Raw genomic sequence first — 24,780 nt, 5'->3', positions numbered from 1 at the left:
ACTATTAAAAATAAACAAAATACAAACAACCGCGTATCACCCAGAGAGTAATGGCGCGTTAGAACGATCGCATCGAACGCTAGCAGAATATTTAAGACACTATATAAATGAGGACCAAACAGACTGGGACGAATGGATACCGTTCGCGATGTTCACGTATAATACGACGCCGCACACTACTACAGGATATACACCCTTCGAATTGATGTACGGACATCAAGCCGAAATTCCAACAGCGTTAACAAAACCGCCTAAACCAACATATAATTATGATGACTATGCGCAAGAACTAAAAGAAAGACTACGCGCAACAAACCAACTCGCAAAAGAACATATAAAAGAAGAAAAATGTAAAGCCAACCCATATAACATTAGATATTCTATGAATATACATCTTACTTCCATAACATGAAAATAATATCTTGTATGTTGCATGTTCATACATTTCATATACATGATTTGGATAAACACTACAATATGTATTATGTATATTCATTGATGTATTTTATATGTACATACAGTTTATGTATGTACATTGCATGTGAAATGTAAATACAGAGTTTTTATATACTTTACTGTATGTAATATGTATATACATTGCTGTACATCATATATACATACGTTTTATAATCTCTAAATATATACATTTCATATACATAATTTGAATATACATTACAATATATAATAAGTATATTCAAAGATGTATTTTATATATACATACAGTTTATATATGTATAGTGTATGTGAAATGTAAATACAGAGTTTTTATATACTTTACTGTATGTAATATGTATATACATTGCTGTACATCATATATACATACATTTTATAATCTTTAAATACATACATTTCATATACATAATTTGAATATACATTACAATATGTAAGAAGTATATTCAATGATGTATTTTATATATACATACAGTTTATGTATGTATAATGTATGTGAAATATAGATACATAGTTTTTATATACTTTACCGTTTGTAATATACATATACATTGCTGTATATCATGTATACATGCGTTTTATAATCTCTAAGTACATATATTTCATATACATAATTTGGATATACATTACAATATATAAGATGTATATTTATTGATGTATTCCATATGTACATACAGTTCTTATATGTACTACGTATGTGAAATGTAATTATGTAGTTTATATATACTTTATTGTATGTAATATAACATATGTATATATGTAGGAATTAGAATTCTTGATTTCTATCCTGAGATAGAATAGAAATAAGAGATTCTGATTGGTTGATTCTCTTATGCGTTATGCGCTTATGCAAAAGTGTGCTTCCCGCTTAATTTGCTCAACAGCTCGCTGTGCTCGAATATCAAGTCTTGTCGCCTCTTGCGCGGTCTTCTTTAAAAAGGAAGAAGTATATTTACAACAAACTCGTAAATCTTTTGTATATCGATCTCGTTGCGTTATCGCTAATTGTTTAGAGCGCGGTGTTTTTAGACGCGGTGTGGCATAACACACTTAACTACATTTGACGAACACACACACATACACTTACACGTATATTCGTTTACTAAAATCAGTCCCACATATATGTATATATGTATATGTATATGTATAATCTGAACTCATATATATATATATATATATATATATATATATAACGTATGGTAATTAAGATATATATTATGTATCTACATTTTATATACAATGTATGTACATACATGAGTTGTGTGTACGTATAAAATACATTAATAAATAAACATATTATATATTGCAATGTATATCCAAATCATGTATATGAAATGTATGAACATTCGACATACAGTATATTATTTTTATGTCATGGAAGTAAGATGTATATTCATAGAATATACATACATCTAGAAACGTTTAATGTTATATGAAGTAATGTTATTAATAATCAATCATAGTAATGTAGAAAGTATCGATAATTTATTTTAGCTTCAATTAACGTCATCTGCTGCTTAACACACAATAAAGTATTAAGAAAATATTAGAAATAGGAATAAATATTAAATAAAAAGAAAAAGAGAGATTTTTTTGGATTCATAGTCCGATCTTATATTTAAGATTGTTTTAAAATCCCATTCAACTAAAATGGTCGTATAGCGTTATTTCATTGATTGAATGAGATCTTAAGACGATTTTAAATGAGTTCGGATTATGAATACCGTCGTTTCTCTCTTATTTATATAATATTGTTACGTCTCTGCTTCGCGTTCCTGCGCCGCTCGTAGCGAAGCAGGGACGTAATACTATGTATTTATAAAGCCAATACTCGCACAATATAAAAATATAGTTCCTGTTGCTCTATTTTTATATTGTGAGTATATGAAGATTTTCTCCATTGTGCGATGTTGTGTTTCTCTATTGTGATTTTCTCTATTCTCTATTGGGCCTTAAAAAATATAGAGTCTGCCGATCACGTGTTCACGTGCTGATACGTGATACGCGCAAGAACATCGCTCGTCGTTTGTCGCGGTCGCGTTGAGCAGATCATACAGTTCCTGCATATCGCTGCGAGCTCTGTGTTCTTTCGCGTCAAAAGTCTATATAGTGTTGAGTGCAAAATACATATGTGTATTTAAGCTATAGTATCTACGTGCGACTATTATATTATAAAAGAAATTTTTATTTTTAAAGTAAGTATACCATTATACATATAAAACACATATTTTTTACTTTGTGTTTCGACCACGTGTTTTTGTAGCTACGTTTTTAACTCAAATTTGCCATGAAGGTAGAGAAAAAAAACAAAATTAAGTTTCATAGAAGACTTCAAAATAAATTAAATCGATCTTTAACCTTAATTAACAATAATTCTGTATTATCTCGTAATATTAATAATAATTCTCATAATAATTTGTCTAGTAATAATGATACATTGATGTAAACGATCTATGTAATAATGATATAAATATTTCATATAGTAATGATGATATAAATGTTCCATGTAATAATGATTTAAATATTTTATATAGTAATGATGAGTTATCTAATAATGATGTCGAATTATTAAATCTTAGATATAACGATAAAACTATAAAAAATAATACATTAACTTCAAAATTAGCTACATGGGCTATAAAAGAAAATGTAAAATTATCGGCATTAAAAACTTTACTTCCTATAATACGAAAAATACCGGGATGTAATAATATACCAAAAGATCCAAGAACGCTCGTTAAAATACCCAGTAAAGTAAATGTAACACCTTTAGGTCATGGGACATATTTTTATTTTGGAATAGAAAAAACATTAAATTTGTTTTGTAAAAATCATAAAATTAACATATCACAAAATGAAGAATTTTTATTAGCGGTTAATGTTGATGGTTTACCTTTAAGTAAAAATTCGAATAGCTCACTTTGGCCTATTTTATGCTCAATAAAATCAATAAAAATTCTTATGAAAGAAGTCTTTTTAGTTGCCTTATATCACGGCCCAGAGAAACCAAAATCTGCAAATGACTTTTTAAAAGATTTTGTAAATGAATGTATTAATTTGTCGACTAATGGATTATTAATAAATTCTTTTAAGTATAAATTTCGAATTTTAATGTTAATTTGTGATTCACCGGCAAAATCATATGTTTTAGCAATAAAAAATCATACAGGTCATTTTTCATGCACAAAATGTGACGAAGAAGGTGATATGATTAATCGTGTATTATGTTTTCCTGAAACAGAGCGTATTTGTAAAAGAACTGATAATTTATTTAGAACATATGCTCAACCTGAACATCATATTGGTACTAGTAGGCTGTTAGATATACCAAATTTTAATGTGATAGATAATGTACCAATAGATTATATGCATAATCTCTTATTAGGTGGCATGGAAAGACTTCTTTGTCATAAACGATTCGGATGGATTTACGGTAAACAACCTTATAAATTACGAGCTCGTGATGTTAATAAAATTTCAGAAAATCTTTTAAAACTAAAACGATATATTCCTTATGAATTTTGTAGAAAAACACGTTCCATACTTGAGTGTAAAAGATATAAAGCTACAGAATTTAGACTTTTTTTGTTATATACTGGACCTATAGTTTTAAAACAAGTTTTATCATCCAAAGTCTATAATAATTTCATTACATTAAGTCTTGCAAGTTGTATAATGATAAGTCAAGAGTATTCGAGATTTGAAAATAATATATTATATGCTAATAATTTAATGAAACATTTTATTTGTCAGTCTATTAAAATTTACGGTCCAGACTTTGTATCGCACAATATACATAATTTCTTGCATTTAAGTGACTGTGTAAAATTATACGGCTCACTTGATAATTTTAGCGCTTTTCCTTTTGAAAATTACATGCAAAAATTAAAAACAAAAATTCGTAAATCCGCTCTACCTTTAGAACAAGTTATAAATCGTGTTTTTGAGGAAAGTAATATTACTGCTCAACATGTGTTCTCTAATATCACAAGCAATGATTCTTCTATAAAACTATTAATAGAACATTTTAATGGTCCTTTGACAAATAACTGCACATCTCCACAATACAGAAAAATACAAACAAATAATTATTGTTTAGATATTTCAAAAGTAGCTGACAGATGTGTAGAATTAAAAAATAATATAATTGTTGAAATTAAAAATTTTGCTTCTTGTGAAAATTGTATATGTTTATTAGGTTACACGTATACTAAGCAAGATAATTTTTATTCAAAGCCATGTTCGTCATCCTTATTTAATATTCAATATATAAAAAAGGATAGTAATTTACTTCAAGTATGGAACATTAACTTTATCAAAAGAAAGTTGGTGGTGTTACCTTATAAAAATAATCTTATTTCATTTCCACTTTTACATATATAAATAGTTGACATATATATATATATATATATATATATATATTAATACATAAATTACATATATAAATAATTTACATATATAAATTAATGCCATAATTTTAATTTGCTTAAAAATTATAATATTTTATATAATTTTTAATTTGATATTTAGCTACTTTTTTATAATTTGTTTATTTATATGTATATGTAATATTATTTCTTTTTGTTGTCAAATATCAAAAACCTGCTGATAAGATGACTTGGTTCGTCGTCAAATTTGATGATGAAAACACAGTGGAAGCTGTACCGAATACCTGGTACATGAAAAAAAAATTCCAATGTTATTGGCCACCTGAAGACACGACAAAAAGTGCTATAATTAATTTGATAAAGAACAAACATTCTCCTGAAGCAAATTGGATGCTCTATGGAGCTAGTATTTTGGGCACTTATGGTAAAGTACACATTTACACACACACGCACACGCACGCACACACAATACATATCTATATACACTTTTACATTAATTATATTTTACAATTTTTTTATATATATTTTTATGTAACAACTATTTTATAGAAGTAATAATTATATTTATCGCTTTTATTATAATAATTTATTTTTAATTAGAAACACTTTGTATTAATTTTTTATTTTTATAATTATTTTAATTGAATTGTAAATTATTTATTTAAAATATGATTTTGTAGGCACCTATAAAATTGCTCAACGAAAAGCTAATAAAGCAAGAGTGACAAACAATCTTTCTTCCAACACTGAAGATTTAAAAAAAAAAAGTAGTACAAAACAAAGGAAACGGTGCAAGAAATCTGAAAGCGAATATGAAGTATCATCTGAAACATCAGAAATATTTTCATCAGATGATGACATAATGTATCCTGAGCCCCCAACTGAATCAAGCGATAGTAAGTAAAAATATAATAATTGTATATTATTATACTCATGTTTTGTATATATACAGAATTTTAAAGTTGTTTTATGCATTTTCGTATTTTTTAATATTAATTACTTTATTTTATTTTCCTAAAAATGTTTTTATTTTTTGTTACAAAACATGAGTATAATATTATACAATTATTTTATTTTATAATGTATATACATATATTCACACACACACACACACACACACACACACACACACACACACACAGAGAATGTATATATACTTTTTGTTGATAATACATACTTTTAATTTAATATTTATATAGCATTATATATTTAATTTACATTTTCTCTTCTAGGGATGGCAGTAGAAAATAATACTAATGAAAATAATCTAGAAAACAGAACTAATACTAATATAATTACTTCTAATACTACTAGTTCTACTTGTACTACTAATGTAATTATTCCTGGTACTACTTCTAGTTTTGCTTTTAGTAATACTGCATCAAAAAGTGCATTAAATCGTAAATTTGATTCGACTTGTGAACCAAATAGTGAGAAAGGTATATTTCATATTTTATATTTAATAATTTACCATAATATACAAAGTGCGACACACAAATTAGGATGAGATCTAACATTTATTATGTTAAAGATAGAAAAAATATTTCAGACATTAGCTCTTAAAGAAAAAATTTGTACTGCTCGCAAAATCATATTTTTTTCTTTAAGACAACATGTGTGTTTTATTTTGTATTGATCGAGTTTCTTTCTCTAGAGCTCCCAATTACGTGACGTACCTTTAGACGTAATACAATACACATAAATATATAATCTTAAAATTATAGATTTTGGGAAAAATATTATTATACTATATTACAATATTTATAATAATTTTTATTTTAGCATTTGAAAAACGTGTTTTGAGAGAAGTACACATACTCAATTTAAAAGTGGATGATATTTCTGAAACAGTTAATGCTCTACTGAAAGCTACAGCAGATGAAAAATCATCACAAAAATCATTTACGTGTAATAATAATGTTCCTGATATTATTCAATCATTTCCTGTAAATGAAGATTCCTTAGCTCGATTAGAAGATTGGCTAATGAATTCTGAAGAAAATAAAACAATATTGGTAAGAAAAATCAATATATTTTTCTTGTAAATAAAAAAAAGAATAGTGTCAAAAATTAGTATTATATTTGAATATTGATAATTTTTTGAATATCTGTAATTTGTAATATATTTAAGATATTTTTATATATTTAACTCTTTTTATATTTATATAAAAATATCTATAAAAATTATATACACTATGTTTAATAATGTAAATAAATAATTAAATGACCATATTCTTATATTATGTTAGGCTAAAAATTTAAGTCGTATAGGAGGATGCAACGTTAAAGAAGTTGTTCGGCGGATTATGTATCACGTTTTTACTAACGAAGTTGGTATGGCTTATTCATGGGAAGGAGCTAAAAAAAAGAAAATTTTTAAAAATTTAATTATGGCATCGAGTATTCTCTGTAAGTTTTACTAACTTGCTTTTATAAAATGTCTTTCTTTTATTCTCTTATAATTTATTGTAATTCTTATCAATGCATTATAATTCTCTCTTAAGAATAGATTACTATACATTCGATATAGGTTTTATTTTTAATATCTATTAGCTAAAACGTATAGTAGTAAAATGTTTTGTATATCATAATAAATATCTTTTATGCAATAGAATTTCGTACTGAGAGCATAACATATATATTTTCGAGCATTATACATGTTTTGATATCTTTTATTTATCGGCATTATATCTCATATATGCATTTATATCTCATATATATATATATATATATATATATATATATATATATATTATTATACTTATTAAAATATGGCTCTAATTTTAATTCAGTTTATATAAAAGTTTACTTTATATACAAATTAAGTTAAAATAAAAAAATAGTTTTAAATTGTGTATAAAATTGTGTATAAAATTAGAAGAAAACAAAGTATTAATCTGAATATTTAATTACACTTTAAATATGTTTAAATGAATATGAATTTTAAAAATATAAATATATAAAACTCTTTAATATGTAATATATTTTATTGTATGTACACACACACACACACACACAATATATATATTTTTTATAATAATTTATAAAAATATTTATAGCTGCTGTACGACTTAACAAGAAGACTCAAGAGGCTACAGATTCGGAAATAATATGTTTCATAAAATCATGGCTAGTGAGAAGCAAAGATCGTTTCAATAATAATAATAAAAATAAAAATATAACACAAACAGATGAAAGAACTCCACAAACAGATGAAAGATCTCCACAAACAAATGAAAGAATCGAAAATTGATTTATTAACAAAAAAATTATAACATGTCTATAATAGAATCTAAGTATTATTATTTCAGTACATATAATTATCAGTATATATAATTTGTTTTTTTTTACTTGATATATATATTTATATTCTATAAATCAGAATTAATTTTTAATTTTCTTAAAATATTAAAAAAATATGCAGTTTTTGTTTATGGTGCAATATTGCAATTATATAATTAAAATAAATAAAATATGGTATATATTGATAAAAAAATATATTAATTCTTTTCATCTATTCTGGGGTCATATAACATATGTATGTATATAAATATTTAATATAAAAAAATATATTTTTATGTATTATTGGGTTGTCCGGAAAGTTCGTGCGGATTTCTCAATAGATGTCGTTCAAAGGCGAATTTTACAAGTTTATGTCGATGTGATATGTCAAATGCTTTCGTGTTTTGATTAGTGACATTTCAACGCATACTTAGTGATATTAATTATCCCAATAAATTAAAAACTTTTTACTTGACATTAGTTTAGAGATGGAAGGAAATAACGTGTTTTTTCGATGCATAATGCTTTTTTATTTCCGTAAAGGAAAGAACGCGACACAAACTCGAAAAAAAATATGTGCCGTATACGGGGAAGATGCCGTAAGTGATCGCATGTGTCAGAAGTGGTTTGCTAAATTTCGTTCAGGAGAAATGAATATTGAAGATGCTCCTCGCTCTGGTCGGCCAGTCACCACTGATGTCGACCAAATAACAGCTTTAATCGATTCCGAGCGGCAGATCACAGTTCGGGAAATCGCAGCGAGGTTAAACATTGGCAAATCAACTGTTTCCGAACATTTAAACAAGCTCCAGATGGTAAAAAAGCTTGATGTTTGGGTGCCGCACGACTTAACTGAGAAAAATCGTATTGACCGCATTTCCATCAGCGATTTGCTATACAAACGCAATGAATACGATTCATTTTTAAAACGCATCATAACAGGCAACGAAAAGTTGATAATTTATAATAATGTCGAGCGTAAAAGGTCGTGGAGCAAGCGAGGTGAACCGCCATTAACCACTTCGAAGGCAGGCTTACATCCGAAAAAGGTAATGCTCTGCATTTGGTGGAATTGGAAGGGGATAGTATATTATGAGCTACTACCGGACAACGAAACCATCGATTCGGACAAGTACTGTTCACAGTTGGATAAATTGAAGATAGAAATCGCCAAAAAGTGTCCGGAATTGATCAATAGGAAAGGCGTCGTTTTTCATCATGATAACGCCAGACCTCATGCAAGTTTGCAGACTCGCCAAAAATTATTGGCGTTTGGCTGGGATGTTTTGCCTCATCCACCGTATTCCCCCGACATTGCACCCTCGGATTTTCATTTATTTCGGTCGCTACAAAACTCAATTAATGGTTTGAACTTTGCTTCTTTGCAACTCCTCAAAAACTACTTGGACAGCTTCTTCGCCGAAAAAACCCAAGACTTCTATGAGGAATTATGAAATTACCCGAAAGATGGAAAAGTATTGTGCAAAATAATGGTGCATATATCACAGAATGAGGACTTCCGGTTCGAACGTAAAAGTGATGACACGTGTACGAGAGACCCGTGCGGAAAGTTATAAAGTGAAGGAATAGAGAGGAGTATTGTGGCAGTACTGGAGGGAGAGAGAGAGGTGGAGGAGGAGAGAGGAGGAGGAGAGGAGAGGAGCAGCGAGAGAATAGAAGTGGAGGGTTAAAAAGAAGAGAAAGTGAACGGTAGGTTAGCCGGTTACCACAGAATAACAACAGTGAGGTAGAGAGGGAAGCGGGAGGGACCGCGCAAGCAGAAGACGGGTGGTAAGACTGGAGATACTAGAATCGTGCGATTGGCGGAGAATGGACAAGAGTGAGAAAGTTGCGCAGTGAAGAATCGGCGCAGCGAGACAAGTGACACTAACGGAAAGAAGAGAGAAATAGAAAGACGGAATGGAAAAAGATAGGGAGAAAGTAGAGAAAAAGGAGAGCGGGGCAAATAAAAGAGAAAGACCAACAGGATTGATAACGAGAGAGAGAACATGGAGCGGAGGAATAGACATGAAATGTCTAGAGGAGTTCCTGAAGAGAAAAAGAGGGAATATCACAGAAGAGGAGGAGAGAGAGGGGGAGGCTTCTAAAAGAAGTAAATTGACAAAAGGAACACCAGAAAAAGAGAAGAAAGTAAAGGGAATAGAGGACCTAGCAGGAATAATAATAGAAATGGAAAGGAAACTGATAGAGAAAATAGAAACTTTCAAGGAAGAAGTAAGAGAGTGGAAAGAAGAACAAGAAAAGAAAGAGGCAGAATGGAAAAGAGAAAAAGAAAGAATAAGAGAAGAAATGGAAGAATTGAAACAAAGACTATATAAGATAGAGAGGGAGAGAGGAGAAGGAAGAAAAGAAACGGAAGAGGAACAAAAAGAAATGAAAAAAAGCAACATTGAGAAAGGGATCGAAACTGAGATAATAAGAAAAGGCCTGGAGATTTGGAAGGAAGAGGAAGAAAGACAAAAGAGAAGAAAGAACATAGTAATAAAAGGAGTAGACAAAAAGGAGAAGAATGTAGAGGAGACAATAAAGGAATTATGGAAAGTGATGGAGGTGTCCGGAAAGATAGAAGAGATCAGAGAATTAGGAAAAGGAAATAAAAGAGAAAAAAGAATGATATTAGTAAAAATGGAGAACAGAGAAGATAAAATAGAAATTATGAGAAAAAAATGGAAGTTAAGAGAAAGGAACGAAAAAATACAAGACGACTGGACATGGAAAGAGAGATCCATACAATGGAACCTAGATAAGATAGCTTGGGAAGAAAGAAAAAAAGGAAAGAAAGCATGGGTAAAATACGGAAAAATCTGGATGAACGAGAAATGGTGGAGATGGAATGAAGAAGAAATGAAGCTGGAAGAGGGAGACGAAGAAGAGAAGAGAGAGAGAAGAAAAGAAGAGAGAGAAATGAGAGGAATAGTGAGGACGGAAAGGGAGGTGGACAGGAACGCGGAAAAACGAGAATAAAGGAGGGGGGGAGGAGAGAGAGGAAGAAAAAAAAAAGAAGCAGAAGAAGCAGAAGAAAGGAGACAAGAAGGAAGAGGAGGAGAGAAATAAGAAAGGAGAAAAGAAAGAAAGGAGAAAAAATAAACAAATAAGAATCTGCTTCTGGAATATAGCGGGAGTGATAAACAAAGATGAGGACACATGGAAGTACTTGGAAGATTTCGACATAATAGGATTAGTTGAGACTTGGATGGAGGAAGAAAAATGGAGGAGGATAAAGGATAGGTTGAATAAAAAATTTATATGGAAAAGTATAGCAGCGAAAAGAGAAGAGAAGAAGGGAAGAGCAAGAGGAGGGATGTTAATAGCGGTCAAAAAAGAGATAGAAGGAGTAAAGGTCAGAGAAATTAACAAAAGAATAGCAGAAATAGAATTAATAAGAACCAAAGAGAGATGGAGAATATATGTGATATACAGCCAGAAAATAGAAGAAACGTTGGAAGAATTAAAAAAAGAAATAAAAGAAGAGGAGGAAGAATACTTGTTGATAGGAGGAGACTACAACGCAAGAACGGGTGATGAAGGAGGACCAATATATGGAATGGAAAAGGAGATAGAGACAAGGAAATCAAAAGACAAAGTGATAAATAAAGAAGGAAGGATACTAATAGAGACGATGAGTGAAAGAGGATGGATGATAATGAATAGAAAAGGGGAGGAAGAAGGAGGATGGACATATATAGGAGAGAGAGGAACATCAGTGATAGATTACGTGGCAAATGAGAAGGCCGCACAAGAGATAAAGACGGTGAAAGAAGGATTAAGGACAGAATCAGACCACATTCCATTAGAGGTGGTAATAGAAGGAGAAGAAAATGAAAGTAGAACAGAAGTAAAGGAGATAGAAATAGAGAGAAGTATATGGAATGAGGAAGGAATTGCAGAGTTTCATAATAGATGTGAAGGGTGGATATGCAACAAGACAGAAACGGAAGAAATCTGGAAGGAATTGGAAGAAAAGGTAAGAAAGGCGAGAAAAAGAGAAAAGAAAATAATAAAACCCTGGGGAATGGGGAGGAAAGAATGGCACAGCAAAGAATGGAAGGAGAAAAAAAGAGAAATAAGAAGAGAAATGAGGAGGTGGAAGAAAGGGAAAATAGACAAGGAGGAGTATATAAAGAAGAGAAAAGAATATAGGAAATGGTGTGAGAAAGAAAAAAAGAAACATAGGGAAGAAGAAGAAGAGGAAATCAAAAAGATAAGGACAGAGGAGGAAGCATGGAAATTTATAAACAAATACAGAAAGAGAAGAGAAAAAGTAGACGAAAACATAGAGGTGGAAAAATGGAGGGAATACTTCATGGAGCTACTGGAAGGGAGCAGAACAAGGTTAAAAAGAAAGGAAGAAAAAGAAGAGGAAGAAGAGACGAAGACGGGAGTAAGGAAGGAAGAAGGAAACGAGAAAGAAGGAGAGATCACAGACGAAGAGCTAATAAATCAACTCAGGGAACTAAAGAAGAAAAAAGCGCCAGGAGAAAATGGAATAGAGAACGAAGCATGGAGACTGATGCCAAAAGAGATAGGAGAAGTGTTGGCAAAAATGATAAAGAAAATATGGAAAGAAGGAGGCATACCGAAAGACTGGAATAAAGGGGTGATAAGTCCGATATACAAGAAAGGGAAGAAAGAAGAAATAAAGAATTACAGAGGGGTAACGCTGATGGACACGGCGTACAAGATATACGCAAATATATTGAATAAGAGATTGAAGAAGGAAGTTGAAGAAAAACTAGGAGAAAGTCAATTTGGATTCAGAGAAGGAAGAGGAACAATGGACGCAGTGTATGTGTTGAATTATGTAGTGAACAGAGAGATGACGAAGAAGGGAGGGAAAATATTTACTTTCTTCGCGGATTTGAAGGCAGCATTTGATAAAGTGGATAGGAAAAAAATGGAAGAAGGGCTAAGGAAAATGGAAGTAGGAGAGAGATTGAGAAACAGGATAATGGAAACATACAAAGAAACCAGAAGCGTAGTAAGAGTGGGAAACAAGAAATCAGAAGAATTTTGGACAGGTTGTGGGGTAAGACAAGGATGCCCGCTAAGCCCAATGTTATTCAACATATATATAACAGATTTAGAAGAAGAGATGAAGAAGGAACAGACAGGAGGAGTAGTTGTAGGGAGGGAAAAATTTTGGACTATAACGTATGCAGATGACATAGTGTTATTAGCGAAGAAGGAAGAAGAGTTGAAAATGATGATAAGAAGATTTAAAAGATACCTGGAGAAGAGAAGACTAAAACTGAGTACGGAGAAATCGAAAGTGCTGGTATTCGAGAATGGAAAGGGAAGGAAAAAAAGAAGAGAATGGAGATGGGGAGAGGAAGAGATAGAAGAAGTAAAGGAAATTAGCTACTTAGGATATGTAATGCAGAAGAACGGAGGATCAGAGAAACACATAGAGGAAAGGATGAGAAGAGCAACAATAGCGATGAAAAACACGTGGAGCATAGGAGAGAAGCTGTTCAAAGAAGATTTTGAGAGAAGAATGAAAATATTTAAGGCACTGGTAGGAAGCATAGCATTGTATGGGGCAGAAATATGGGGATGGAAGAAGGAAGAAAAAATAGAGAGGATAAAGAGAAAGTATATAAAATGGATATTAGGATTGGATCACAGAACACCAAATTACATAGTAACAGAGGAAACAAAGGAAAAGGAGATGGGGACAGAGGCATTGAAAAGAGCGATAAGATATGAAGAGAAAGCAAGAGGGTCAAATAAAAAAATAGTGATAGAATGCATAAAAGAGGCAGAGAGAGAAAGAATAAAGAAGGAAGAAAGTAAATGGGAGAGGAAGAGGAGAGAGAGGCTAGAAGGATCAGGCATAAGCAAAGAAAGGAGAGAAAGAGTGAGAGAAGAGAATGGAGGAGAAGAAGTAAGTAGAGAACTAATAGAAAAAATAGAAAGGAAAGAGAAAGAAGAAAGATGGAGAAAAGTTAATGAATCAAAAAGTAATAAGATATATAAAGAAATACTTACAGAAGAGAGACCGGAATACCTGAGAGGAAGAAGGAAGAAGAAGGAGAGAATTACGATAGCAAGATTCAGATGTGGAAATGAGATAAAGATGGGGAGATATTGGGAGAGTGAAGAAGAAAGGAGATGCAGAATATGCGGAGAGAAAGAAGAGGATTGGATACACATATTGAAGGAGTGCGAAGCGACAAGGGAAGAGATAGGGATCAAAGATTTAATGGAAGGAAATGGAGGAGGCTACGAGACGATGAAGAGAATCAATGAAAGAAGAGAGGTGAGAAGAGGGACGAAAGAGGAAGAAGAAAATAAAATTAGTACACACGCACAAACACATAAACACATACACACACAGACAAACACATTAACAGTAAACAAAGAACAAATGTAAAGTACTGGAGGTGCCTCCTAAGCCGAAAGGCAAGGAGTACAATAAATAAATAAAATAAATAATATCACAGAATGAAATAACTTTTAACAACAAAATTTTTTCATTCGAATTTTGCTTAAAAATCCGCACGGACTTTCCGGACAACCCAATACAATAAACAAACATTATTTTCAAAATTAAATTTTGTGTTCAGTCATCATACCTTTTAATACTATTAAGTAAATATACATATATAGATATAGATATAAATATACATACATATATGTAGATAGAAATATAGATATGATATAAAGATATATATATATATATATATATATATGTTCAATAAATATATACATATATATATATATATATATATATATATATATATATATGTTCAATAAATATTTGTCTTATGAAAAAAGCAAATAATTTAAAAAAAGTGCAAATTATGTTATTAATCTTTTGTTATTTTATGAAATAATCTATAGAATATGTAACACATTCTATAAACTTGCTAGAAAAATGGAACAAATTAATGACGAGCAGTGTACATATATGTATGAAGAATATATAATACATGGGTAAGTACATATGTATACGAAGAATGTATATGTAGAAAGTATATACATGGTATATACATATATATGAAGAATGTATGTATAGAAAATATATACATTCTTCATACGTATATGTACATACCATCTATATACAGAGAAGTATATACACTCTTCATACATATATGTACACATCATGTATATACTTTTTGCGAATACATAGTATGTACTTATATGTATAAAGAATGGATGAACAAAGTGTATATACATTACATGTACTAATTATGTACATATGTATGTACCATGAATCTTCTATGTATATTTTTCCGGTTACATTTGCACGTATATTTCACATCCTATGTATGTAAATTCTATCAAGAATGTATATACATAAAATATACAATATACATAAATGTACATACATTGTATATACTAAGTATATTTTAATGTTTTATGGGAAGAAACAATATGATAAAAACACAAAAGAAGCACAATTTAAAATAGGGGATAAAGTGTTAGTATACGACGAGACACTACGACGCGGAAGATCAAAAAAGCTAGAATCGTTATGGACAGGACCGTATACGATTTTAGAAAAGAACTCCGACGTAAATTATACAATAAAAAAGGGAAGGAAAACGATACGCATGCACACCAACAAATTGAAACTATTTATAGAACACTAGTAAACACAAAATAAATACACACTAATAATAAATAAATTCACTTACCCATGTGGGCGACCATGTCCACGGCCTGCGGGAGGCAATCGCTCCGGTAAACGCAAGGCTGCAGCAAGGGCCCTTCCCCTGGGCACCACGTTTTGGCCACCCCGGCCCAGGCCACCACCCCGGCCCAAACGCAGGAGGCGCTCCACACGCTGATGCGCCCGCATAGCGTCCAGATCCTCAAAATTTCGGGCCTCCTCCGCACGAAAGATTTCTAAGAAATCCCATTCCCACTCAAGAAACTCACGAGCGAGAGGAACCATCTCCTCAACTACACGCACGCCGGAGTCAAAATTTACGGTGACCCGTAAAGATAACGGGCCACGCAAATATACCCGCGCACAGGCCTGTTCGAACCGATCGCGTGGTAAAGGCAAGCCACCGGATAAATCCCGCATTCGAGGCAAATCGGCCTCGCAAACCTCAATGTCGTCACACGGAACTTCTTCCGACGAAGATGGATAAGACGACATTACCAAAATCTTTTTTTTTATTAGCCAACTGTCCAACGACTAGCGAGAGACTGAAGCTCGCGAAGGGACATAATACATAGCAGAGCTAAGTTGAGAAAGATTAAAACTAATCCCACACTGATAAAATTAGCAAGAAATAAAAAATATGATACTCACAGTGTATAATGCAATACCTAACATATATTCTTACAGAGCACTGATATGGGAAATCAGCCCCGTTCTCACTAGGGAAGACGAGAACCGTCTTCCGTTCGAGATCCTAGAATTCAAACACAACCCGGGGATCTACTATGAAAAACTCGGACATCTATATCAAACCGAGCAGATCTGGAAATTAGTCATCAAATTCGACATAACGGAATTAAATGACCGAACCTGGCAAATCAACCAATATATTAAACAAACTAACGAAATATGCAAAGAAATAAAACCAGAAAATAGCATAAAACAAACGTGCGATAATTTAAAAAATATTATTAATAATGATTCAAATAATCTAAATAAAATAATAACATTAATAAATACATTATATAAAGTTAAGTCAGATAAACGTAGAGGCTTAATCAATGGCGTAGGCTCTATCACAAAAATCCTATTTGGAATAATGGATGAAAATGACAGAAAATTAATAAACGAACAAATAAGATTATTAGAAAACAAACAACAAATCTTAGAACACGTCGCAAAAAACCAAATTAAAATTTTAAACTCCACCATAATACATCTAAACAAATTGGAAAATATATTAGATTATAATGGAAAACTAATTAATCACTATATTAGAGATTATACTACACGAGAAGAAATAGACGAACATTTTACGGTAATAATAGCAATCTATATATATAAAAATGAATCTCTATTTCCCTTGGTCATCGCATCACACGTGAACGGAGGGAACAATTTCGCTAATTCTTTTTTTGTTGTGTTAATTATTGTCTGGAGAAGGTTCTTATTAAAGAAAAAATTTTGTAAGTTTAGCGGAACATTAGAAACTTTAGGAAAATTAAGGAAAACTTAACGAAAATATTAATTTACCATAACTTAGTTTACCATAACTAGCTGATCCGACAGACGTTGTCCTGTCTTTACTATAAATATTGAATTCGAATTGGTACTTTACCAACAAACCTATTCATATACGCACCAGAAAATAAGACGAAGAATGTTGTGTATCATAGAGCATTACAATAATAAACACTATGTTTTTGAATAATATTTTTTTTTCCATTAATTATACCAATTCGAATTCAATATTTATAGTAAAGACAGGACAACGTCTGTCGGGTCAGCTAGTGATAAATAATTTAATAAGAGATGCGAAAGATATCTTGGAATATCTAACATATATACGTCAGGGTAAAATGCATCCATTGCTAACACCCATAACTGACATTATAAATCAACAAAAGGAAGCCGTACTTCAACTACCACGAGGCTCATATTTCCCCTTTGAAATTAATCAAAACGAATGGGTAACAATAGAAAATTTTATAAAAATAAATGCGTATTGCGAAAAATCAAAAATATATACAATATTAAAATTCCCCATCATCACGCAACCTATGTACGAAATTTTTAATGTCATTCCGTTACCAACAAACGACTATAAAAACAAATTTGCTTATATAGAAATAGAGAATAAGCTAATGATTGTAAATAAAGAAATGCGTACCTATTTAAGTTTAACAAAACAAGATCTAACTAATTGTATAAATAAAAATAAACAATACATATGCGAAAGCAATCATCCGATATATCACTTAAATATAAATACGCCGTGCGAAATAAAAATATATGTATACGAAACAGATTATCGAGAATATTGTAACGTAAAACACGTAACAGTAAACCATACGATATGGATTGACTTACGTCAACCACACTCCTGGCTATACTCGACAGCATCCGAACAGCAAGCTACAATAAAATGCGATAAGCACCCTGATTATAAGAAAATAATCAGAAATACAGGTCGAATCACCCTACGTGACAATTGTAAATTGACGTCAACAGACATAATATTACAGACTAAAACAATTACATATACTTCAGAAATCGAAGAATTTCAACCCGAATATAATATAACAATCTTTAAAGATAACAACTATACAAACGACACACAAAAACTTAAAAACATAATAAATAATCCAACAGAGCTAAAAGAACTAAATAACAAGTTAGAAAAGATAAATAAAGATTTAAATAATAACGAAAATAACTTCTTTAAACAAAAAACATTTATATATCCAATGACTTCCAGTGGAATAACTACTATAATTATTATAATAGTAATAATATGGATAATTATCCAATATAAAAAGAAGAAATCTAAAAAACCGACTGTTACAATAATAGACGAAACTAACAAAACATACGGAATGCCTAGACCAATATTAAAACGAACTAAGAGCACACGATTTTAGAATAAATAAGTTTAATTTAAGAAACGATTATAATGAATATTGTACACGCGAAATATATTGTATTTAAAATAAGGATAGGCATATACACATTTAGAAGATAGAAAAACTTCGTTTGCAACCTCCGTTTTTCTTTTCCAACGGGGGAGGGATGTTATAGTCCGAGAGACTATAACTTATTATACCATTATAATAGAATATATAATAGAACATTCGCGAACCGTGCAAAATCGCCATCTCAGCAAACCACGCGCGAGAACGCTCGCCGGAAACGCGAAAGACGCTAACGAAGGGATTCGACTTTGAACCTCCTTCGCTTGCATTTGGACTTTGAACGCCACGAAGAATCCCCATGACCATACATGGTCATGTCGCTAGGCGATCCCCTCCAAAACACCCCCGAAACCGAGGAAATAAAAACCGTCCACCGCGAATCCGCGGCGGACAGTCGTTAATTATAAATCAAACAACTAGTGCGAGTCCGAGGACTAACCATTATATAGTACGACGAAACATCCGACGAAATTGATAACACCCTAAATCTGAGAACGAAGCGATTTAGAAAAGGACGACGAAGAGAGGGCTCGAAAGAAACTGACTAATGTCGAATAAATGAATATATTTGTATAAAAGAAATTTATAATAAAAGTTGCACAAAAAAATCCAGGAATTAACTTGAAATTCCCGGCTACCCCACACCCTGTGCCGCGTCCGGCACAACACCTTGAAGAAACGATATACTATATGTGTCAAGTTAAAAAAGGTTATTGATTTTGGTCATTTAGTCGCGGTTTTTCAATAGCTTAAAAAACATATATAGCCAAATATATATATAATCAATGCTAGGTCTATCTTTATACGTCTATGATTTATACATGCTAATTTCTATGAATACTTTCAAAATATAGAAGTTTGACTTATTATTTGTGTTTTATTTATCAAAATCAAAAAGCTGTTTAACAAATTTAAATTAATTATTTATCAGGCCTTGATACGATATAACAAGACATATAATAAGGTATTTTCTTTAATGGAAATAAATATTTTCAAATATATAGCTTTGTATAAAATTTCTCATTAGAAATGTAAATTAAAAAGAGATAATTTATTTTTTATATGTTTATATTTTCTGGAATAAGGTATAAATGATAGAAAATAGAAATAGCAAATAGAAAATGTAGTGACATTTTTTATTAAAATTGATACTTTTTTTAAGTTTTAATTGTTTTTTTAATTTTAGCTACACATACACACGCACAAAAAATTGAATATGAATAACATTAATATTTTTATATAATGTCATTGAGTATCAAAAAATATCAAATAAGTTTTTCCTCACTAATAAATTTTTATTTAATTATATATATTTAATTATATAATTAATTATATAATTAAAGTGATCAATCAGGCGTAGAGAGCTGAAGAATCAATAGTGTAGATAAGTTAATCCAAATATATATTAATAAACCATAATTACAAGCTTTAAACAAAATAGTTATAATATATATAGATGTTAAAGATGTGTGCGGACGTTTCGACTTACTTTCAAGTCATCTTCAGCGCAAAAATTTCTAACGAAGATAGAGTATATTATAAAAGTTCGTATAGAGAGAAAGCAGTAAATATTACTAAAAAAATTACTTTTTCAAAAAAAGGTAAAAAAAAAAGAAGTCGAGTCATCTCAGTAGTAAAAAATTATTGTATAAAACTATTTCACAAAAAATTATTTTTAATTAAACATTGCTGCATTAAAAAAAATTGTGTAAAATAATTGTGTTAATTATCTACAAAAATTAATGATATATTTAAATAGAAAATTGCGTCGAGAATAAGAGTGCGATTTTATTTTACGTTTATCAACATTGTATGTGTGTTAGATGTGATTGACTGCTGATAAATAATTAGATGAAGAAAAATTATGTTTCTATTTTCGTCGAAAGTTATTACATCTTTGTCGTAAAATTCAGAATCCTGATTCAACGATGAATAGTTGATTCATGCAGCTCGTATGTATTAATGTGCATTTGTATTGATTACATCGTATCATTTTGACAAAATTTGTCACACGGAAAAATGCGTACTAGAAGTCAATCCGCACATCTAACAACGTCTACTAATGTAAAGTGAAATCGCATCCAAAAAATTTACGCAATTTTTAATAGAAGAATTTATAATTGGAAAAAAAATCATTGTATAAAGAAAACTTACGCAATTTTTTATAAAAAGATTTTTATTTACCAAATTATTGTACAAAAGAATTGGTTTAATTTTTTATAAGAAAATATTTAAATTTAAATATTTATTTAAAAATATAAATAATTAAAAATAAATGAAAAATTAAAATTAAAAAAAATTTAATTATTGGAAAACTCCACGCTGCTCAATTTATTAGTATATTATTCAGCAGCGTCGAGTTTTCCAATAATTAAATTTTTTTAATTTTAATTTTTCATTAATTTTTAATTATTTATATTTTTAAATAAATATTTAAATTTAAATATTTTCTTATAAGAAATTAAACCAATTCTTTTGTACAATAATTTGGTAAATAAAAATCTTTTTATAAAAAATTGCGTAAGTTTTTTTTATACAATGGTTTTTTTTCCAATTATAAATTCTTCTATTAAAAATTGCGTAAATTTTTTGGATGCGATTTCACTTTACATTAGTAGACGTTGTTAGATGTGCGGATGAACTTCTAGTACGCATTTTTCCGTGTGACAAATTTTGTCAAAATGATACGATGTAATCAATACAAATGCACATTAATACATACGAGCTGCATGAATCAAATATTCATCGTTGAATCAGGATTCTGAATTTTACGACAAAGATGTATTATAGATAGATTGTATTAATAACTTTCGACGAAAATAGAAACATAATTTTTCTTCATCTAATTATTTATCAGCAATCAATCACATCTAACACACATACAATGTTGATAAACGTAAAATAAAATCGCACTCTTATTCTCGACGCAATTTTCTATTTAAATATATCATTAATTTTTGTAGATAATTAAGACAATTATTTTACACAATTTTTTTTAATACAGCAATGTTTAATTAAAAATAATTTTTTGTGAAATAGTTTTATACAATAATTTTTTACTACTGAGATGACTCGACTTCTTTTTTTTTACCTTTTTTTGAAAAGGTCTATTATACGATGATGGTTGCTAACCCACGAGAGAGATACACTGCTGGTAGATATTTGAAGCAATTGAAAGACGAACAATTGGAATCGAATTTAACGAGTATTTTCGCAAAATTGAGAAATACGGATCAGTTTTGGCGACAACCATCCAATAATGTAAAATGCATGACTCTGCATTACGGCCCGGCGACGTGGTTTTTGACTTTGAGTCCTAGTGAATGGAAATGGTCCGATTTGGGTGAATATTTACGAGACATGAATCCCGATAAAAAAAAGTTGTGCATCAGTGAACTAATCGCATATGATCCTGTAAGCACGTCTAGATTCATGTGCATAAAATTCAAAGCCATGATTGATTTTATTTGTTCGACCGATAACCCAATAGAAGAGGTTATTCATTACTTCTGGCGACTAGAATATCAAACTAGAGGTATCCAGCACATGCATTGCATGATTTGGATAAAAGATGCTCCTGTGCTGGGAAAATCGCCAGATGAAGAAGTAGCTACGTTCATTCAAAAATACGTTACGTGTGCAATTCCAGATGAAAACGTTTCGCCAACATTGTACGAAACGGTTATAAGTGATCAGAATCATAAACATAACTCGTATTGCATGCGTACAAAAAAAACCAAAACAAATATTTACAAAAAGTGTCGGTTCGATTTTCCTCGGCCAGTTACTAAAAATTTCATTTTAAGAGACGTCGTCACTTCGATAGTGGGTAGAAAAAATTTACGCGGTAAGAGCAGATTGTACGATCTTCCTCGCAAGAAGTCGGAAAGGTTTATCAATGATTATAATCCGGCTATCAAATTGGCTTGGGAGGGAAATATGGACATACAATTTATTGGAGAAAAGTCAGAGTTTTTAAACTCATATTTAACAAAATATACGACAAAGTCGGAAAAATGCAACATAGACTTTGCAATGATAGATTCCAATAAGCCCTTGGCATCGAAACTGTGGAATTTTGCGATGCGTTCTTTGAATAACAGAGAATGCGGTGCTTTAGAAGCTGCGGATACACTATTAGGGAATCCCTTGTACGGTACGGATACCATTGTCAAATGGATCGACGTCAATGAGGTGAGAAACAGAAAAGTTAAAACGTTCAATGAAATTGAAGCTCTCGATGAAAATTCTACGAATATCTATTGTCCGTCGCTCATCGATGACTACTATCCAAACAGACCTAAGGAATTAGAATCATTAAATTTGTATGATTTTGCCAGATTCTGGGAAATTACGAAACGGATGCCAAAAAGTGAGGAAATCGAATATTACGAACTGGTATCGGGTTTATTTGTAAAGAAACGAAAAAAGTGTTATTTAATTAACCATTATCGATTTAATGTAAAAACTGAACGTGAAAAGTACTTTTACTCGCTACTTCTTCTGTTCAAACCATGGAGAGATTTGAGTGAACTCAAAGGTACATGGGAGACTTACACGGATGCCTTTAAGAATTCAGAGTCTGCTTTAACGAAGGCAATGAAATATCATGAAAGGCTCGAAGAAATACAAAAAGCTTTTGAAAACATTGCTGAATTAATGGAGAAGCGCGAAAATGATCTGAAAACGGCAGACGGAGACAAATTCGATGACGATGAATTGGATTGTCATCCGATAGAAGCTGACGGCGCGATGAAAGATTTGGAAGATTTTGGCAAGATTGACGTGCCGATTAATTTACCGCAAATGATGTCGCGATTGAACGAAGATCAGAAAAGAGTCTTCGACAAGGTATGTCAAGTTTTACAAAATAAAAATCAGATTCTGCGATTGTACGTAAGTGGCGAGGGTGGTACAGGGAAAAGTTTTCTTATTGAAACGATCAAACATTGGATCAGAATAAATTTGAAAAAAGCGACTGCGATATCTGCTCCCACGGGTATCGCAGCATTCAATATCGATGGCTTGACAATTCATAGAATGTTTCAGTTGCCCGTCACTCATGAATCTACGCCAAAGTACGTGCAATTGTCAGACATGGTCCTAAAAACTTTGAGAGACAAATTGAAGAATGTTGAACTATTTATAAAATCGATGAAGTATCCATGATTTCGAATGTAACACTTATGTTTATCAATCTACGATTATGTGAAATCTTTGATACGATAGATACGGATGATGGTTTCTTTGGCAGAAAATACATTCTTTTGTTTGGAGATTTATTGCAGCTTCCCCCTGTAAAAGGACAACCTCCGTTCGTTAAAATGTTTCAATCAGAGGTTCAAAAGTATTTAGGTACTATGGGCGGATCTGATTTGTGGAGATTGTTTGATTACGACGAACTCTTGATCAATATGCGACAAAGATCCGACAACACATATCGCGATACTTTCTAGAATAGCGCACTTTCTAGAATACGAATAAGTTTGATAACAAATTCTGACATTAATGTTCTTCAGTCAAGGAAAATCAATTTCAAAGAAAGTAATTGCGACGAAAGATTGAATGAACTTTGCATTTATATGAATCAATTACCGATTGATACAATATGTTTATTGCCCACGTGTTATTTGTGTAAAGTTTTAAACACGGCAATGCTCGATAGAGTCGACGGCGATGAAATTCTATTGATAGTGGAAGATGATGTCGACTGCGGTCCAGCAATGAAAAAAAAAGTGCAAAAAACCCTGGAAGACAAAGATGACAAAGTTTCGGAAACAGCTGGTATTGAAAGAGTTATAGCGATTAAAATTGGCGCTAAAGTGATGATTCGACGAAACATTGGGACGTAACTCTGGGACTTGTCAATGGAACGATAGGCAATGTAGTTTCAGTTAATCGCGCTGCTGACGGAAATTGTATTGAGTAGTTAGTACTAGGCGGGTTCTAACTCAGGTCCTCTCAGGGGAGGTGAGGTGCGAGGGGATCTCAGCGGAGCGGGGTATGACGTCACGCGGGGATTGCGGGGTGGGGGATGCACGTGTTGGATGTT

General features: G+C 31.3%; 4 protein-coding genes across 4 annotated transcripts; all 4 read left to right on the top strand.

Annotated features, from left to right (window-relative positions):
- The first annotated feature begins 5,044 nt into the window (after positions 1-5,044).
- LOC105257014 lies at positions 5,045-8,091 on the top strand. Its single transcript, XM_020029299.2, has 6 exons — positions 5,045-5,262; positions 5,519-5,734; positions 6,071-6,277; positions 6,621-6,853; positions 7,088-7,247; positions 7,898-8,091. Exons 1-6 carry the CDS (start codon positions 5,064-5,066, stop codon positions 8,089-8,091), a joined length of 1,209 nt encoding a protein of 402 aa, XP_019884858.2. The 5' UTR covers positions 5,045-5,063.
- Positions 8,092-8,770: 679 nt separating this feature from the next.
- Positions 8,771-9,574, top strand: LOC112638373 (histone-lysine N-methyltransferase SETMAR-like). Its single transcript, XM_025409953.1, has one exon. The coding sequence runs from the start codon at positions 8,771-8,773 to the stop codon at positions 9,572-9,574; it is 804 nt and encodes a 267-aa protein (XP_025265738.1).
- An 856-nt stretch (positions 9,575-10,430) lies between these two features.
- LOC112638372 (golgin subfamily A member 6-like protein 2) lies at positions 10,431-11,105 on the top strand. Its single transcript, XM_025409952.1, has one exon. It carries the CDS (start codon positions 10,431-10,433, stop codon positions 11,103-11,105), a length of 675 nt encoding a protein of 224 aa, XP_025265737.1.
- A 10,743-nt stretch (positions 11,106-21,848) lies between these two features.
- LOC112638371 lies at positions 21,849-24,580 on the top strand. Its single transcript, XM_025409951.1, has 3 exons — positions 21,849-23,126; positions 23,211-23,806; positions 24,394-24,580. The coding sequence occupies exons 1-3, from the start codon at positions 21,849-21,851 to the stop codon at positions 24,578-24,580; spliced, it is 2,061 nt and encodes a 686-aa protein (XP_025265736.1).
- Positions 24,581-24,780: the final 200 nt, after the last annotated feature.

This window comes from Camponotus floridanus, unplaced genomic scaffold, assembly GCF_003227725.1.
Source record: "Camponotus floridanus strain SB8 unplaced genomic scaffold, Cflo_v7.5 scaffold297, whole genome shotgun sequence".
Classification (NCBI taxonomy): domain Eukaryota; kingdom Metazoa; phylum Arthropoda; class Insecta; order Hymenoptera; family Formicidae; genus Camponotus; species Camponotus floridanus.
This window is presented reverse-complemented; position numbering and strand designations above follow the sequence as displayed.

What these genes read in the sequence shown, in the direction of transcription:
- LOC105257014 (XM_020029299.2), top strand. Translation starts at nt 5,064, where the DNA reads ATGACTTGGTTCGTCGTCAAATTTGATGATGAAAACACAGTGGAAGCT. An exon ending in TAGTATTTTGGGCACTTATG is followed by an intron (nt 5,263 to 5,518) that starts GTAAAGTACACA and finishes ATGATTTTGTAG; the next exon opens with GCACCTATAAAATTGCTCAA. An exon ending in AAGAAAATAAAACAATATTG is followed by an intron (nt 6,854 to 7,087) that starts GTAAGAAAAATC and finishes ATATTATGTTAG; the next exon opens with GCTAAAAATTTAAGTCGTAT.
- LOC112638373 (XM_025409953.1), top strand. Translation starts at nt 8,771, where the DNA reads ATGAATATTGAAGATGCTCCTCGCTCTGGTCGGCCAGTCACCACTGAT.
- LOC112638372 (XM_025409952.1), top strand. Translation starts at nt 10,431, where the DNA reads ATGGAAGAATTGAAACAAAGACTATATAAGATAGAGAGGGAGAGAGGA.
- LOC112638371 (XM_025409951.1), top strand. Translation starts at nt 21,849, where the DNA reads ATGGTTGCTAACCCACGAGAGAGATACACTGCTGGTAGATATTTGAAG. An exon ending in AAATCGAATATTACGAACTG is followed by an intron (nt 23,127 to 23,210) that starts GTATCGGGTTTA and finishes GAACGTGAAAAG; the next exon opens with TACTTTTACTCGCTACTTCT. An exon ending in ACTCATGAATCTACGCCAAA is followed by an intron (nt 23,807 to 24,393) that starts GTACGTGCAATT and finishes AATGCTCGATAG; the next exon opens with AGTCGACGGCGATGAAATTC.